At 40.1% G+C, this 14,147-nt stretch overlaps 2 protein-coding genes across 2 annotated transcripts; one reads left to right on the forward strand and one right to left on the reverse strand.

The window, feature by feature from the left end:
- Positions 1-2,939: 2,939 nt before the first annotated feature.
- LOC113699262 (LOB domain-containing protein 37-like) lies at positions 2,940-4,491 on the reverse strand. Its single transcript, XM_027219501.2, has 3 exons — positions 4,340-4,491; positions 3,990-4,189; positions 2,940-3,837 (listed from the first exon to the last, which is right to left on the reverse strand). The coding sequence occupies exons 2-3, from the start codon at positions 4,171-4,173 to the stop codon at positions 3,293-3,295; spliced, it is 729 nt and encodes a 242-aa protein (XP_027075302.1). The 5' UTR covers positions 4,174-4,189; positions 4,340-4,491; the 3' UTR covers positions 2,940-3,292.
- Positions 4,492-9,489: 4,998 nt separating this feature from the next.
- On the forward strand, positions 9,490-14,119 carry LOC113699212 (uncharacterized). The gene is made up of 7 exons (XM_027219410.2): positions 9,490-9,820; positions 10,155-10,392; positions 10,492-10,682; positions 10,888-11,123; positions 12,296-12,539; positions 12,708-12,815; positions 13,837-14,119. Exons 1-7 carry the CDS (start codon positions 9,602-9,604, stop codon positions 13,957-13,959), a joined length of 1,359 nt encoding a protein of 452 aa, XP_027075211.1. The 5' UTR covers positions 9,490-9,601; the 3' UTR covers positions 13,960-14,119.
- The last annotated feature ends 28 nt before the right edge of the window (positions 14,120-14,147 follow it).

Below are 14,147 nucleotides of genomic sequence, written 5' to 3' on the forward strand. Positions count from 1 at the left end.
GTAACTAGACCGACCTGGATCAGTCCTCTCTGAGATGAAGTGAGGTGAACTCCTGTGTCCGAAGTGAACCTCCTTGTCCGAAGTGAATGGCGGGGCTTCTCCCCTGGTATCACTCCGACGATCAAGTTAGTATGAGAACGAGAATAATGAGAATGAGCTAATGAACAGTGTCTGCTTACTTGTTGGGAGTGTGTCTGGGGTATTTATAGAGGGAGAGTAGAGGACAGAGCGGAGGGCTTATGCTGGTGGGACCCACCCTCTGGTCATTACGGCTCTGTCCCGTGTCAGGAGGTCTGACTCTGACACTGTAGCTGCCTGGGCATGATGACGGGGAGGATTGTGCAGGTGCCATTAAGTGCCTCCAGTGCTTTTCAGATAAAGCATTGGTCCTGGGCGATGTCAGATGGTTTGACATCATCAGCGTGCAGCTGAGGTGGAGGTGCCGAGGTCACCTACACGGTTGACTATGGATCCGGCCGAGGTCCGGGACGATGATCAAGACGGATGGACTTTGAAGAGGGACGAGGTGACTTCACCTCGGACACGCGGGGTGGCCGAGGTGAGCACCCTCAGTGGCAACTGTGGAATTGGAACCGAGGGACCACTATAAAATGCAATTAAGCAATTGCGGCGAGACGCAGCACAGCAAAAACGCTCCCATTAATACGTAGTATGGAAAAAAAAAAACAACTCTAGAAATGAAAAGGGCAAAAAATTACTAGTAGTAGTTTACAGTAACAAAAGAATGATGTATGATATGGAACCCACTAGAGAGTGCCCTCAAAGATAGGAACAATGACGAAGTGACCCCATCATCCCCCAAGTGGGCGGAAGAGGAGACCAAATCAATGACCAGTCGTCTAGTACAGCTGCTGCTGCTGCCGCTGTGTGTGTATATATATATATATATAAATATAATATACTTATGAGATAAGAAGATAATGGGCGTATTAATGCATTAAGATATATTTAAATACTCCTTATTAAATGTTAGGACAGCCAAAAATCGAGGCTGACGTGGACCGTACTTGTCGTCTACCACCATGGTCTGTTGGCTGATCGCCCAGGAGCCGCAGGAACTACAAGCCTGTGTCCTGGATGCTTTGTGACGGGCATGTCCCCACGTTCTTGCTGTTCCACACATCACCCTTCGCATTGGGAGAACAATTAGACATGGATTGATTGTGTTTGACCTCAATTTTGCTTCTTTTTATTTTTAAAAAATAGCTTTGTTACCAGAAAAGCAAGCTAGTACCGATTTTCATACGGGTTTTATTTGATGCGATTCTCTAATTCTTCATGTTAATAAAGAATCTCGTTTCTAGTTTCTAACACGCACGCACATATACGTATATATATATACATTGTATGTATTAAAAAAACGATCACTAGAAGAAAATCAAATAGTACTAATAAATAGTAGGGGAGGATTGGATAGATTGAATGATATAAACCCTTTCATTTACCAAAAAAAAAAAAAAGGTAAAAAAAAAATGGTACTAATAGTAGGATCCATTGATTCGAACTCGTCCAAGTTAAAAAAATAAATAAATAAAATAAAATAAAATGAAAAGAACGCGAGTACATGGAATGTACGCCTCTTTACACCCCCAAAAGCCGCCTCTTTTTCTCTCTCTGTCCTGACCTAAACAGCCCGTTCTCTCCGCCGAAAGGTCCTCATCCCAAGTAATGGAGGCCGAGATACACTACGCCACAGCTCCTTCTTCTTCTTCTTTTATTTGACGGCTTACAGTAGTTTTTCTGCCTGTTAATTAGTTGTCAAAGATATTTATTTTGCATTGCAGTAGAAGATGAATTGGTCATCATCCTAGAGATATGGAGGACCAGTCCAGAAGGATTTGGTTCGGAAGAAGACATTAAGTATTTCGGCTTCCACGTAATGCTTATACGGATCTAACTTCTAAGCAGTCGTATTGTTGTAACAAGAAGGTCAGTCAAACTCTGCATCAGCCTGAGATTCCATACTACTAATCCCTGTGGACTGGATTCAATTGTTTCTTCGCGACGCTTTTCTTTTTTTCTTTTTTTTTTTTTTAACATCGTTTACGATGATGCTCGTTTGAGCCCATATGCATAGGAGGTTGCTAAGTTGTTCGTTTCTTGGGATGATTCCATCGGCACAGGATTTCCCTCAATCTTGAACCTGCTTTACGTTTACCACACAAATACTGAGATGTGTCTGAGGAGGAGATCATTTAAAATATTCTCGTAGCACATCCTCTTTTCTCTCTCTTTCGTTCGTTCTCTTTTTTTTTTTTTTTTTCCCAATAATGTAATGTGTGTTAGATTTAAAAAAAATAACAATTCAAAAATATTTATAATGAAAGCGAAATAAATATTTTTAAAAAAATTTTGCTATTGAAAATACACCTACTAAGCTCACTCCCAGCTAATTTAGTCCGAGGCATTTTGCTAAACGTTTGGATTGGATCTTCATGACTGTGTGATACGATGATGAATATAATCGTGTGTAATGGGGATAGGCAGGCAAATAAAACTAACAAAATTTTTGTCTCTGACGGGTTGATCTCATCCTCTAGAAACGCTTGCACCATACACATTTCTTTCAAACCAAAGCGTATCAAATCAAGAATCGTCATCTTCCCAGCAGCTCATATATTTTATCGTCGCCCTTCGTACCCCTTTAGTACGATTGATTAATAGTCGTGTCGTGTGTCACACCTGAATTGAACATGAAGCGCATACCGTCATTTTCCAAAGAAAATTTTTTGTATTACTATTTCATATACATCAAATACTAATTACTACGATGCATTCTTCTCTTCTAATAAAAAAAAAAAAAAAAACTCAGCAATCTAAATGAGCTGTTAAACATTATTATTATGATTATTTTTGGCTGATGACTAGAAGTCATCCCCCAGCGATTCTCAGCATCTGCAGTGAAAAATTCACGGAAATGAAAAAACAGACGAGTAGTCGTTGATTTATTCATGTTCCGAGTTTCTACAGCTATTACCAGACATGATAACAGAGGGAGAGGGAGAGAAGAGTAGCTAAAACAGAAATGAAGGAATCATCGGCAAACTTTCATTTTCCCCTCTCTGTCTTGTTGGATCTAACATGCTTTTTAGTAACTAAGATACATAGAGAGGGAAATCCTGTGCCGATGGTTCGCAAAAACTCGCCGGAATTCAATAATTCCAGGAAAATCTTTCCCACCCTTAAATAATTTTAGAGTAAGGAACCTAAAAATAAAAATAAATACCCCAAAATAAAAAAAAAGGATACAGGCATAAATTAATACATTAACCTAATTGAACAAGCTCAAAAGCTTTGGCCCTCTTCCAGTTCCAGCTTGATGATCAGTCGTATTACTCTCGAAGCAAGTGGTGGTCCCGGACTCTTCAGAATTCATGGAAGGGCTACCGAGCCGCCGCTTCTCGGGCAAAAGGCAACGATATTTACCCCCCTCAAAACCGGGTGTTAAGCTAAGATCAAGATCAGCCAACTGCATCACTTTGACGGCCTGTTCATCCGGCTTGCGTCGCCGTTTCTGCATCTTACTACCGTTCGATGATCTTCCGTAGAGATAATTGGTGGCATTTATGCTGAAAGGATCTTGATGACGGTGTGGCTTAAACATGTCGGTGGTGCACTCAGACACTGTCTCGTCAAGGTCGGATGAGTCGCCACCAACGAGGTGATCCGGAATCGCCCGCAAGGTGCCGCCTCGAAGGACCGTCTCCACCGCTGCCTGACAAACCTGCCAATTCCCCGTCCCTAACAAACCCACAGCCCCGTTCACAGGATTCACCGTCCTTCCAGCTGCTTCGAATAACAGCGACTGGAATAGAGCTGCCACCAAAATATAAGGAAAAATGATTTCTTTTTTTTTTTTTCCCTTTTTAGGAAAAAAAAATATTAAAACGAAGTAGCAAGTAACGGGGATAGTTGTTTGAAGGAGGGTTCGACGCGCAACAGAAATGGAGTATTTAAGTAAGATTTACCAGGCCTTTGATTTTCAGGGACAGCGGAAATAAAAGACATGAGGCCCGCGCGGCCGAAGAACTTGGCTACAAAGACGGTAGCGTGGCCTTGAGCTTCGGGGCTTTCAATCCATTGCAAACATGGCCGAAGAATGCAGTTCTCACTGCAACCCTTTCGAAGAACTCGGCATCCATTGCAGCTCATGATGTTTGCTTCCTTACTTGTAGGTGTATATTTCAGGAGTCAGGACATGAAAAGGAAAGGAAATAAATTTTAGAGGGAAGAAAGAAGGAAAAAAAAGCGATCGATTATCGTGTGCTAGCTAGAGCTATCTAACTAAAAGTCGTTAAGATGAGTAGAATTTGAGTACCAGAGGAATACAAGAGACTGCTGCTTTGGCCCCAAGAAACAGGAAGAGAGAGAGAGATTTAAGCAGGGAGAGGAAAACGAGGGGCGTGTTGTATATAAAGAGAGGAGAAGAGAGAGAAGGTGTGGAGCTGAAGTTGTTAGTAGTAAGTGTGTGTGTTTTTATTCTTATTCTTGGAAATTAAAACTTTTAGACTAGAGAGGTGGGAAGTTTGGGTAAAAACGGGGGTGGGGTCCGTTGGGTAATGAAATTAATGGGATATATATGAGCGGGGAGTGGGGAGGGAGAGCAAGACACTACTAAGAAAGACGCTGGGTGTATGTGCGTGTGGTTGGGTTAGATTCCAAAGTATTGGGCAATAGCGGCTCCGTGTCTCCGCGGATGGCTGTCCCTCAGCCGTTGGATTCCCTTTCTCGTGTCAGGATTTTGATATCTTATCACTTTCCACGACCAGAGGAGGAAAATACGTAATGCTACCCAATCACTTTCATTTTTTTTTTCAAATAAAATACTAATTCTTTTGTTTATGGGGTTTTTTTTGCCCTTTCCTTTCCTTCCTTCCTTCCTTCCTTCCATTCTTTCTTTCTTTCTTTCTAGTGGAAAACGTACGTCTGCTAGTGTCGCGTCTGGGAGACAAGGTCCACTAGTTTTCATCTGACAGAGGAGAGGAGGATGGTGCAGTGGATATTTGTATATGTTTTTATTTATTTTTCCCACCCCCTTCTCTCAATCTCTCAATAGATTCAGTGCAGCTAAGCCACAAAATAATTCATTGTCGCTGTGGATGTATTTGCAACGCACTTGGGGCGTTGGATTTCTCGTTTGCTGTTTCTTTTCACCGCAGACATGACATGTATTACTGTTTGGATTCACTAATTTTTCACAAACTAATTTTTCAAAGTATTATCTAAAAATATACTCTAAAAAATAATCTAAAATTTTTTTAATATTCAAAAAATATCTCAAAATATATTTTAAAAACTCTACTACTTTTAAATATTTCAAAATATTGTCTAAAAATATTCCAAAATATACTCTAAAAACTCTGCTATAGTAAAATTTTTTAAAAACATCCCAAAAAATAACTAATCCAAACGAAGTGTTTAAACGCTACATATCATGGATTCTTATTGCTACCAGAGAGTATATTTAGCCCGTTTGGAGTTAGCCAAATGTTTTCAGTCATTCTAGTTTAAACTATATTTAGTCCGGCTGATTTCTTTCTTCTTTTTTTTCTTGACGAGTATATATATCATCTGCTTCCAGCACAAAAATAACCAAAGCGCAAACCCACGATGTTCATGATAGGGCTGCAAACGAGCCGAATCGAGTCGAGTTTTGGTCTTATCGAATAGAGTCTTGACTTAATTTCATCGAATCGAACTCAAACTCGAGCTCGACGAGTTGGTAATTTTCAAGCTCAAGCTCGAGTTCAAACTCGAAAAAATAAAAAATAATATATTTTATTTTTTAAAAAATAAATAAAATAATATTTTTTCTTAATAAATAATAAAATATTAAGGATATTTATGTAATTTTACTATTAAAAATAAAAATAAAAAATATATATACATATATATATATATTCGAACTCGAGAGTTAACGAACTTAATATTTTGAGTTCGAGCTCGAGCTTGACTCTGGTTCGACCAGCTCGAGCTCGAAATTGATCGATCTCGACTCGAGCTTGAATCGAGCCGCGCAGCGAGCGCCTTGATTCGTTTGCACCCCTAGTTCATGAACGGTGAAGGAGAACCCCAATCCAAATGAGCGTTTGGCTGTACAACATTTCCACCGATGGAATCTATCATAAACAAGGCAAAGAATTGTAGATTTAACAAATATAAAAAACTACAATAAACTTTTGTTGCAACAAAAAGAAAACTAATCATATCCTGAACAATATGGCCAATCTTTTGGCAGGTTCACAAAATTTATGTAAAAACGCCATTAGCTCTGCGGCCCTTCTCCTTCCGACCTACGAGATTGATTTGGATACATTGCACCACAACAACAGACGTGTAATTCGTAGTCTCAAACAATTTAAAAATAGTTGCAGCAGAGCAGCCATGGAGATTGTAATTATAATTGCATTATGATGTCAAAAATGAAATGGCATACGATTACGGACGGTCAAATTTGTAGAAGCTGGTCTATTCTGAGTTCTCAAATCACGGGTACAATGCTTGTACAACATGAGATTGGGCTTTGAAAATGAAAATTGAAAGAAACAGGCGTGACTTTCTGGCTTTATGGGCTAGGCCCTTGTGGCCCTTTCCGCTACTTGCAACTTGAAGTTTGTCGGTATGCTTCACAAGTCAATTGCAACTTCTCAAGTGGGCGGGGGCGGGCTATGGCCGGATGGATAAGGATGCCACGTCCGCCTAGCCGAAAGAAAATGACCCTCCCCTTCGTCGCCTTCCGCAACCGCCGTTAAAATAACTAGCAAATGAATAAAAGATTAAATTCCTAAAGTGTTTACTCTTTCGTGAAATTTGTCCCCACTCTTGAGACCTTATCGAAAACACCTTTTGGTTTCTTCCTCCCACCTCTTGGACAAAGAATTTTGTAATTAAACAAAGCTAGATTCACATTAGGAACGAAGGCAAAGTTTCTTGTACTTGGAATAAACTCGAACCATTTGTTTGCTCCACAATACACTGACCAAAAAAGTTCTTTAGCATATCGTAGTCCAGTTTTTGACAAGAATGTGTGAATTTGCAGCTTGCTTTAGGTTTTACCCGACTTCGAACATGTTAGCACGTCTGAGAAAATGAGTTTTTTTTTTTACTCCCCAAAGAAAAGGAGAGGTGGAATTTAAGATGCATGGAGGAAAAAGAGGAGAGCAATTTACACGCACGAGTTCTAAGTTCAAAAATTACAACCTCATCCGCTCAACTCGAGAAAATGAAACTCTAAAACCAAATTAACGAGTCGAGCTTTAACGAGTTTTCGAGTTACTCGATTGACTTACAGAGAGTAGTTCACGACATGAGGAGATTTAGCCACAACACTCGAGCTTGAGCTGGACTTTTGGTCAATGATTAGTAACTGGAATCCTACATGAGCGACCCCATCGCAATTATAAAAAAGGTAGGGTACAGGCTCATCGTGCATTTCTTGCTACTGTTGTTTTAGGTTGCGCGCGCGACAAAATGTTTATCATTCCAGTACCATTAATTCTTCTGCAATCAGAATAGAATTACAGCTCAAACTCGAAGAAGTTTGCGACTTGCTGCATCTCCAAGTGCGAGTCCATTCCCTCTTCCACCTTCTTCTCTGTTTGCTGTATATAAAGATAAATAACAAAACACAAGAACCTCCTGCATGCTGCGCGTAAACTAATTGCAGGACCATTGATGGTGTACGTCGTCTCCTCTTATCCATTTAAGTTAATCTTCTTTGTGCTTTTTCGGCCGCCGGCAAACGAACGCACACCAGAAAAAACCTAACGGTGACTCCTCAATATGTTTTATTCTACTAACTCTAACAAAACAAAAACCGATGGCTTTCCTCTTAAATGCCGGCCCAGGAAACCAACGCATGTCCCCACCGCGTGCTCGCATCCGCTGTTTAGTACGCGTGCCTCCGAGGCTTCACTGCATTTGGATCATTCATGGTCTGTTCACTGCATCCTTCCTGTCAACTGTCAATGCTTGAAACGATAGGTTCCCTTTTATTTTTACTTTTTTCCCGCAAGCAGAAAACATTCAAAATCAGGATAGTAAAAGAATGTGGATACGATCATCACAATGTGGGCATGATCAAACCACCACCAAGACTGCCTTGAGGAGATCAACAACTAAACTATATTATTGTCTTACGAGGATGTAGAAATAAGGAAAAAGAGAGAAAAGCCAGTTGCATCATCATCTGCTTAGACTAATTATGTTCTACATATAGCGGAAGACAAAGGATCTAGGCAATATCCGTCAGATCGGGATTTGCGGGTACTTTCTACGGGTAATTTGGATTTAGCTCGAACCACCGATTTCCCTTCCAAAATGATGAGAGTACTGAAAATCAAGCCATTCCACCTGTTCCCCCAGCATTTGCGCAAATAAAAAGTTACTATAAGCAACCCTTTCAGATAAATATAAGCATCCATCCGTCATTTGTCTTCACATTTTTTTAATTCAATATTGGAATCCTTGATCCAATCAAACCAACTCGATCTGATCATAATACAATAAGGTTTCCGTCAATTAGATTTGTAATTATTCCTTCAAAGATGGAACGGATAAAATTCCCACGTAAGGGATTAGCAAAGCTTTCGTGGGTGCCGATACTAGAAATGAGTAGCGTGGTAGGACGGACCAGTCACTATTGTTGTTGTTGTAGACTTGTAGTTGAGTCCAGCCTTGAATGATAGAAAATATCAATGATGTTGCAAATATCAAACTGAAATAAAATCGGTCCACCATCCAACAAATTGGGGAGGGTGTAAAATTTCAATGTGGTGCCAAATCATGGCTGTCAACACGTTACATCTGAAAATGATCGTTAAGATGATCCAATGAACCGCGCCACTGACTGATTAAATTACCAACATTTTTTTCCATTTAACTGTATCCGATTTGTGAAAGACGTTTAGAGTTGAGTAAAACACCGCCATGACTTCACACGGTTCTAGAATAGTGATTCCTGTTGATGTGAAGAAGAAGCCATGGGAACAAAAGCTTCCGCCTCACAACAGGTGGCTTCCGGCAATACCGCCAGTTGCAGAGGTTAAAACTGGAGAGCTATTCCGGGTTGAGAGGGTCGATTGCAGCGGGGGTGGGAGTGGGATCACAAAAGAATAAACAGCTCATGATATCAAGCATGCGGATCCCTCAGGCGTGAGTTCCCCCTTCTGATTTTCTTGTATCATACTTATTTCATCACCATGTGAAAGCAACTGTTGGAAGCAATAAGCTGCAAGTTATCTCTTAAAGAAAACCCATGACTCAACTGTGTAGCTAAATTGCAGTTCTGGTCTAAAAGCCATTGACAGTTTTTTTTTTTTTTTTTTTTTTTTAAAGTAAAAGAGTAATGATAAAATATCACAGAAACTTAAAACTATGAACTTTTAATTATCCTGCTTACCGATGAGAGATATTTTCCATTTTCAACGGTCATTGTCCTTTACTCTAAGGTTGATGGGGGGACCATTTGGAAAATTGTCACTCCTGCCTTCTCTCAGCTACCTACCTAAGGCTCTGTTGATAAAACTTAAAAGAATAAACTACACCTGAGTGTGCATGATAGTTATAGAGCAACTCATACATGGCTCCTCCTACTCCAAGAAGAGTTGTAACTGTGGACCTAAAGAAGAAACCAGGGGAGCAGATGCAACCCCTTCACAACCGTTGGCATCCAGAGATACCACCGGTGGCTGAGGTCAAGTCGGGTGAGGTATTCACAATAGAGATGCTAGATTGGACAGGAGGTGCAATCAAAGATGACAATTCTGCTGTTGATATAAAAATTTTAGACCTATCAATTGTAAGTACAAAGCTTCTACTTTAACCACAGCTTACGCCGCTACAACTCTCCCCAAACAAGTGATTTTAAAACAGTTTGAACTTAATATGGCAAGTAAAACAGGAATGACTAACTAGGTACTACATCAAGAGAAAATCCGTCCACCGTATATTAATTTCCTTTCATATGATCGAATATGTACCCGAAAGTGTACTTCGCCACTTGGAACGATTTTACAGATTTGATCCCGCCTATAAATTTTGCATCTTGAAACTGATGTTCTCTATGAGAGACAACAGTGCAAGAATTCTGTACCAGCTACTTACTAGTTATGGCTCTTTGAGATCTGGCTCAGGTACACTATCTTAGTGGACCAATCAAGGTCACTGACGCAGATGGGATTCCAGCCAAGCCAGGTGATCTTCTTGCAGTTGAAATTTGCAACTTGGGTCCCCTTCCTGGCGATGAATGGGGCTTCACTGCAATATACGATAGAGAGAATGGCGGAGGATTTCTGACTGACCATTTTCCAAATGCAACTAAAGCTATTTGGTACTTTGAAGGAATATATGCTTACTCTCCTCATATACCAGGTATGTCGTGCTTGAGTTTTATTTGTCGGCAAGACCAGCACGGGCATGTATTCTGATCATGACTGATTTCCGGTTTGATGGGGCACTTACCGAGCATAGGAGTAAGGTTTCCAGGTTTAACCCACCCTGGAGTAATAGGAACAGCGCCCTCCATGGAACTCCTTACTATATGGAATGAAAGAGAGAGAGCCCTTGAAGAAACTGGTCTTCATTCTCTGAAATTATGTGAGGTATTGCATGCACGACCACTGGCAAACTTACCATCAACCAAAGGCTGCGTTCTTGGCAAGGTATGACTCAATGGATATATAACCAACGTAAACGTTAGGTCCCATAAAGTTTTAGCCCCAGTTAAAGAAGTCTGCTTTGCTCTGATGTAATTTCTAGTGTGTTGAAAAATTTAAGGTCCATTCTCTTGCTAGTCAGCACTAAATAAAATGAGAACTAAATAGCTTCGTATAGCAAAGAACTAATCTGGCTCCCCATTGCATGTAGATTCAAGACGGAACACCTGAATGGGAAAAGATTGCTCGGGAAGCAGCAAGGACTGTTCCTGGAAGAGAAAATGGAGGGAATTGTGACATCAAAAACCTCAGCAGAGGTTCAAAAGTTTACCTTCCAGTCTTCGTAGAAGGAGCAAATCTCAGTACTGGAGATATGCACTTCTCCCAAGGTGATGGGGAGGTGGCATTCTGCGGGGCAATTGAGATGAGTGGTTTTCTAGAACTCAAGTACTTTCATGCTCGATCTCAATAATTAGTCTTTCCTGCTTAAAATCCAGGCATCAAACTTGAGACTTTTAGAGAATACTTTGTCCAATACGGTTAAGAAGGGATTTTAGAAGAAGTTGATACAAATTGAATTCGGGTGCTTTTTGTTGGGGTGGTGGGGGGAGATGCTTCTTGGGACAAGAAAACTCGAGACCGTAGCTTGAGTCCCATTTCATGACTTCTGTTTTGCCATCATCGAAACTACGACAGATAAAAATTATTACAGTTTGACAGTCTTAAAGCAAATAAGAACCATACTTGATAACATTTAGATAATAACTGCTCATTTCCAATTAACTAAGTGCATATCTAAGAGACGGAGAGTGAGAGATTAAGGTGAAAACATCCATTAACAGCTTACTCAATGGATTGATTATCATTATTAATCAAATATTGGCAGCAAACTCGTGACTAATGAAACACACATAAATAGAATTGTTGGGTGATATATATCATAAACTGCAGTAATTGCCAGACAAGAAATTCTATATTGTGTTCAGAAATTAGGGTTTGTTTGGACAGTGTGTTTGTCACAAATTTTACTGTAGAATACTGTTAGTTGTTTTAGGAAAATGTTCGTATTTGTCCAAAACACTCAAAAGCACCTATTTTTCTACAAAACTCCCTAGATCCTCCACCTGCCATTCTGCCACCCACCACCATCCACTACCTCTGCCATTGATCCCCTATTTAATGTTTTTTTTTTTTTCCCAAAACTTGTGTCTGTTTCAGAGTTTTCAGTAGATTGTGTATTAGACAAATTTTGTCTTTTTAAAACAGGGTGATAACACCTGTCAAACAGACCCTAGATTTAACAAAAAGCATTCCCCTCCTTTAAGCGGAAAGGGCAAGGGAGCAGCAATAACAAGAAAAGAAGTTAAAGAAATAGAACTATAGCAAATTAAAATTTGAAGAACCCTAGTGTAAACACAATAGAGGAGATCTACACTAAATAGCACCGGAACACTCGAGTCGATATTCCTGAAAGTTGTCCAAAGATCCAATATGTTACTGCATGCTTTGGACACCTTAGACAATCTTCAAACCCTCCAAACAATCGATAATGGCCATGCAGTTATGTATGTTTTTCCTCTTTCTCCAAATTTATCTAGCATCTTGTTAATTGCTATCAGATGTGAGATCATAAGAGATGGCATGAAACAGTACCTCACTCCTATGGGGCCTACTCCCCTGCATGTTAATCCTATATTTGAGATCGGCCCTGTTGAACCAAGGTTTTCTGAATGGTTGGTGTTTGAGGGCATCAGCGTGGATGAAAGTGGGAGACAACACTTCCTTGATGCCAGCGTTGCTTATAAACGAGCAGTGCTGAATGCAATTGACTACATCTCAAAATTCGGGTACACTAAGGAGCAGGTGAGGTCCTTCAATAGAAGTTAATGGGTAACAAGTTTTCAAACTCAGAAATCAATAGAAGCTCTATAATATAAGAGTTATTCATGCAATTTCCTACAACAACAGCATAATGCAATGCCTGATATTGTACCGCAATCGTGACCCTAGTGATATTGCTTTGCTTATTAGGTCTACCTTCTACTCTCATGCTGTCCGTGCGAAGGAAGGATTTCGGGAATAGTCGATTGCCCCAATGCTCTGGCCACCCTTGCAGTTCCAACTGCTATTTTTGACCAGGTAATGATAGTCCCCCTGAGCTTCTTTTCTAGTGAAGTTGGAAGTGTAAAAATCAGATGAATTAACAGCAAGGCACTAACAAGTAATCAACAAAAAAAAACCTGTCATCAACTCCTAATTTGGATCATGATCTTAGGCTGATTATGTTGCCTAGAAAGTGCACATAGTACATTGAGCATTTGTTTTCTGGACCTTACTTCGATGTCTTAGCCACTAGTCATAGTTGCAAGTCTTTCAGAACGAATTTACCTCCGTTCAACCAGCCAATGTTTCAGCAGCTGGTAGAGAAGTTTGATTGACTTAATATCAATATAGAAATTCCCATTGAAGAGATACCCACACCTGACTGAAAATTCAGACAGCGTAAAAGTGACCATGGGAGATACATTTACAGAATCAAAGTGTGAAGTACTGGAGCAACCCACTAATAGCGTGAATTATCTTAGGATGACTTCAAGAATAATACCCAAGTGCCACTAGCAGTGTCATCTTCATTAAAATATACAAGGACTTGGACATATAAAAAGTCCTTTTTGTTTTTTTTCCGAACATGATAAATTTTATTCTACACTTACTCCTACTCTGGACCAAGGGAGGTGGCCCAAGGGGTCCAAAAGGGTCAATGAGTAAATTCGAAAGAGACTGAACCACCACTAATTCAAACGGATGCCTACATATCCACTGGCAAAACCTTTCAAAAAATTTTGAATTTTTTAGCATGTAGGTCAAGGCATTTAATCGCTTGACCTATACCCAAATAAAATAGTAAACCTCTCTTAAGAGAGGGCAACTACTCTAAGAGTAGTTGATTTAGACATATACAAAGTGGTGAAGCCAAGATTTTCAGAAGTGGGAATCATGATGTCATCCCAGTAAAACAAAGCACGCATGATCAATACCTCATGGAAACAAGGCTGCAAAGGAAACAAGAAAGAAAGATGTCAAAATAAGTCATCAATATCCTATCCTGGAGTGTGAAAAGCCCTACTCCGCTGAAACTGAGTTAATTGTTTGCGTGCAGGATATCCGTCCCAAAGCCAACAAAGTGCCTGCTGGACCTCGGGTTGTCAGATATCCAGGTATACCACAGTGTCCTTATGAAGGAAACTTGCCAACCACAAAAAACCCTGGTGCTACACTTTAATTGCCACAATAAAAGCAGCATCTTCGTGGAAGCGTTATTTGAGAAGTTAGAAAATGTTTCAGTATGTTTAATGTGTAAGCAGAGACAGAATTTGGAGACACTTACTTGAAAGAAGCATCTTTAAGGGCATGATATACATGCCCAAAGAGCTTTCATCAAACCTTTGATTCCTACCTACAGCTACCAAT

The sequence above is a fragment of the Coffea arabica genome, chromosome 7c, assembly GCF_036785885.1.
Source record: "Coffea arabica cultivar ET-39 chromosome 7c, Coffea Arabica ET-39 HiFi, whole genome shotgun sequence".
Taxonomy (NCBI): Eukaryota; Viridiplantae; Streptophyta; class Magnoliopsida; order Gentianales; family Rubiaceae; genus Coffea; species Coffea arabica.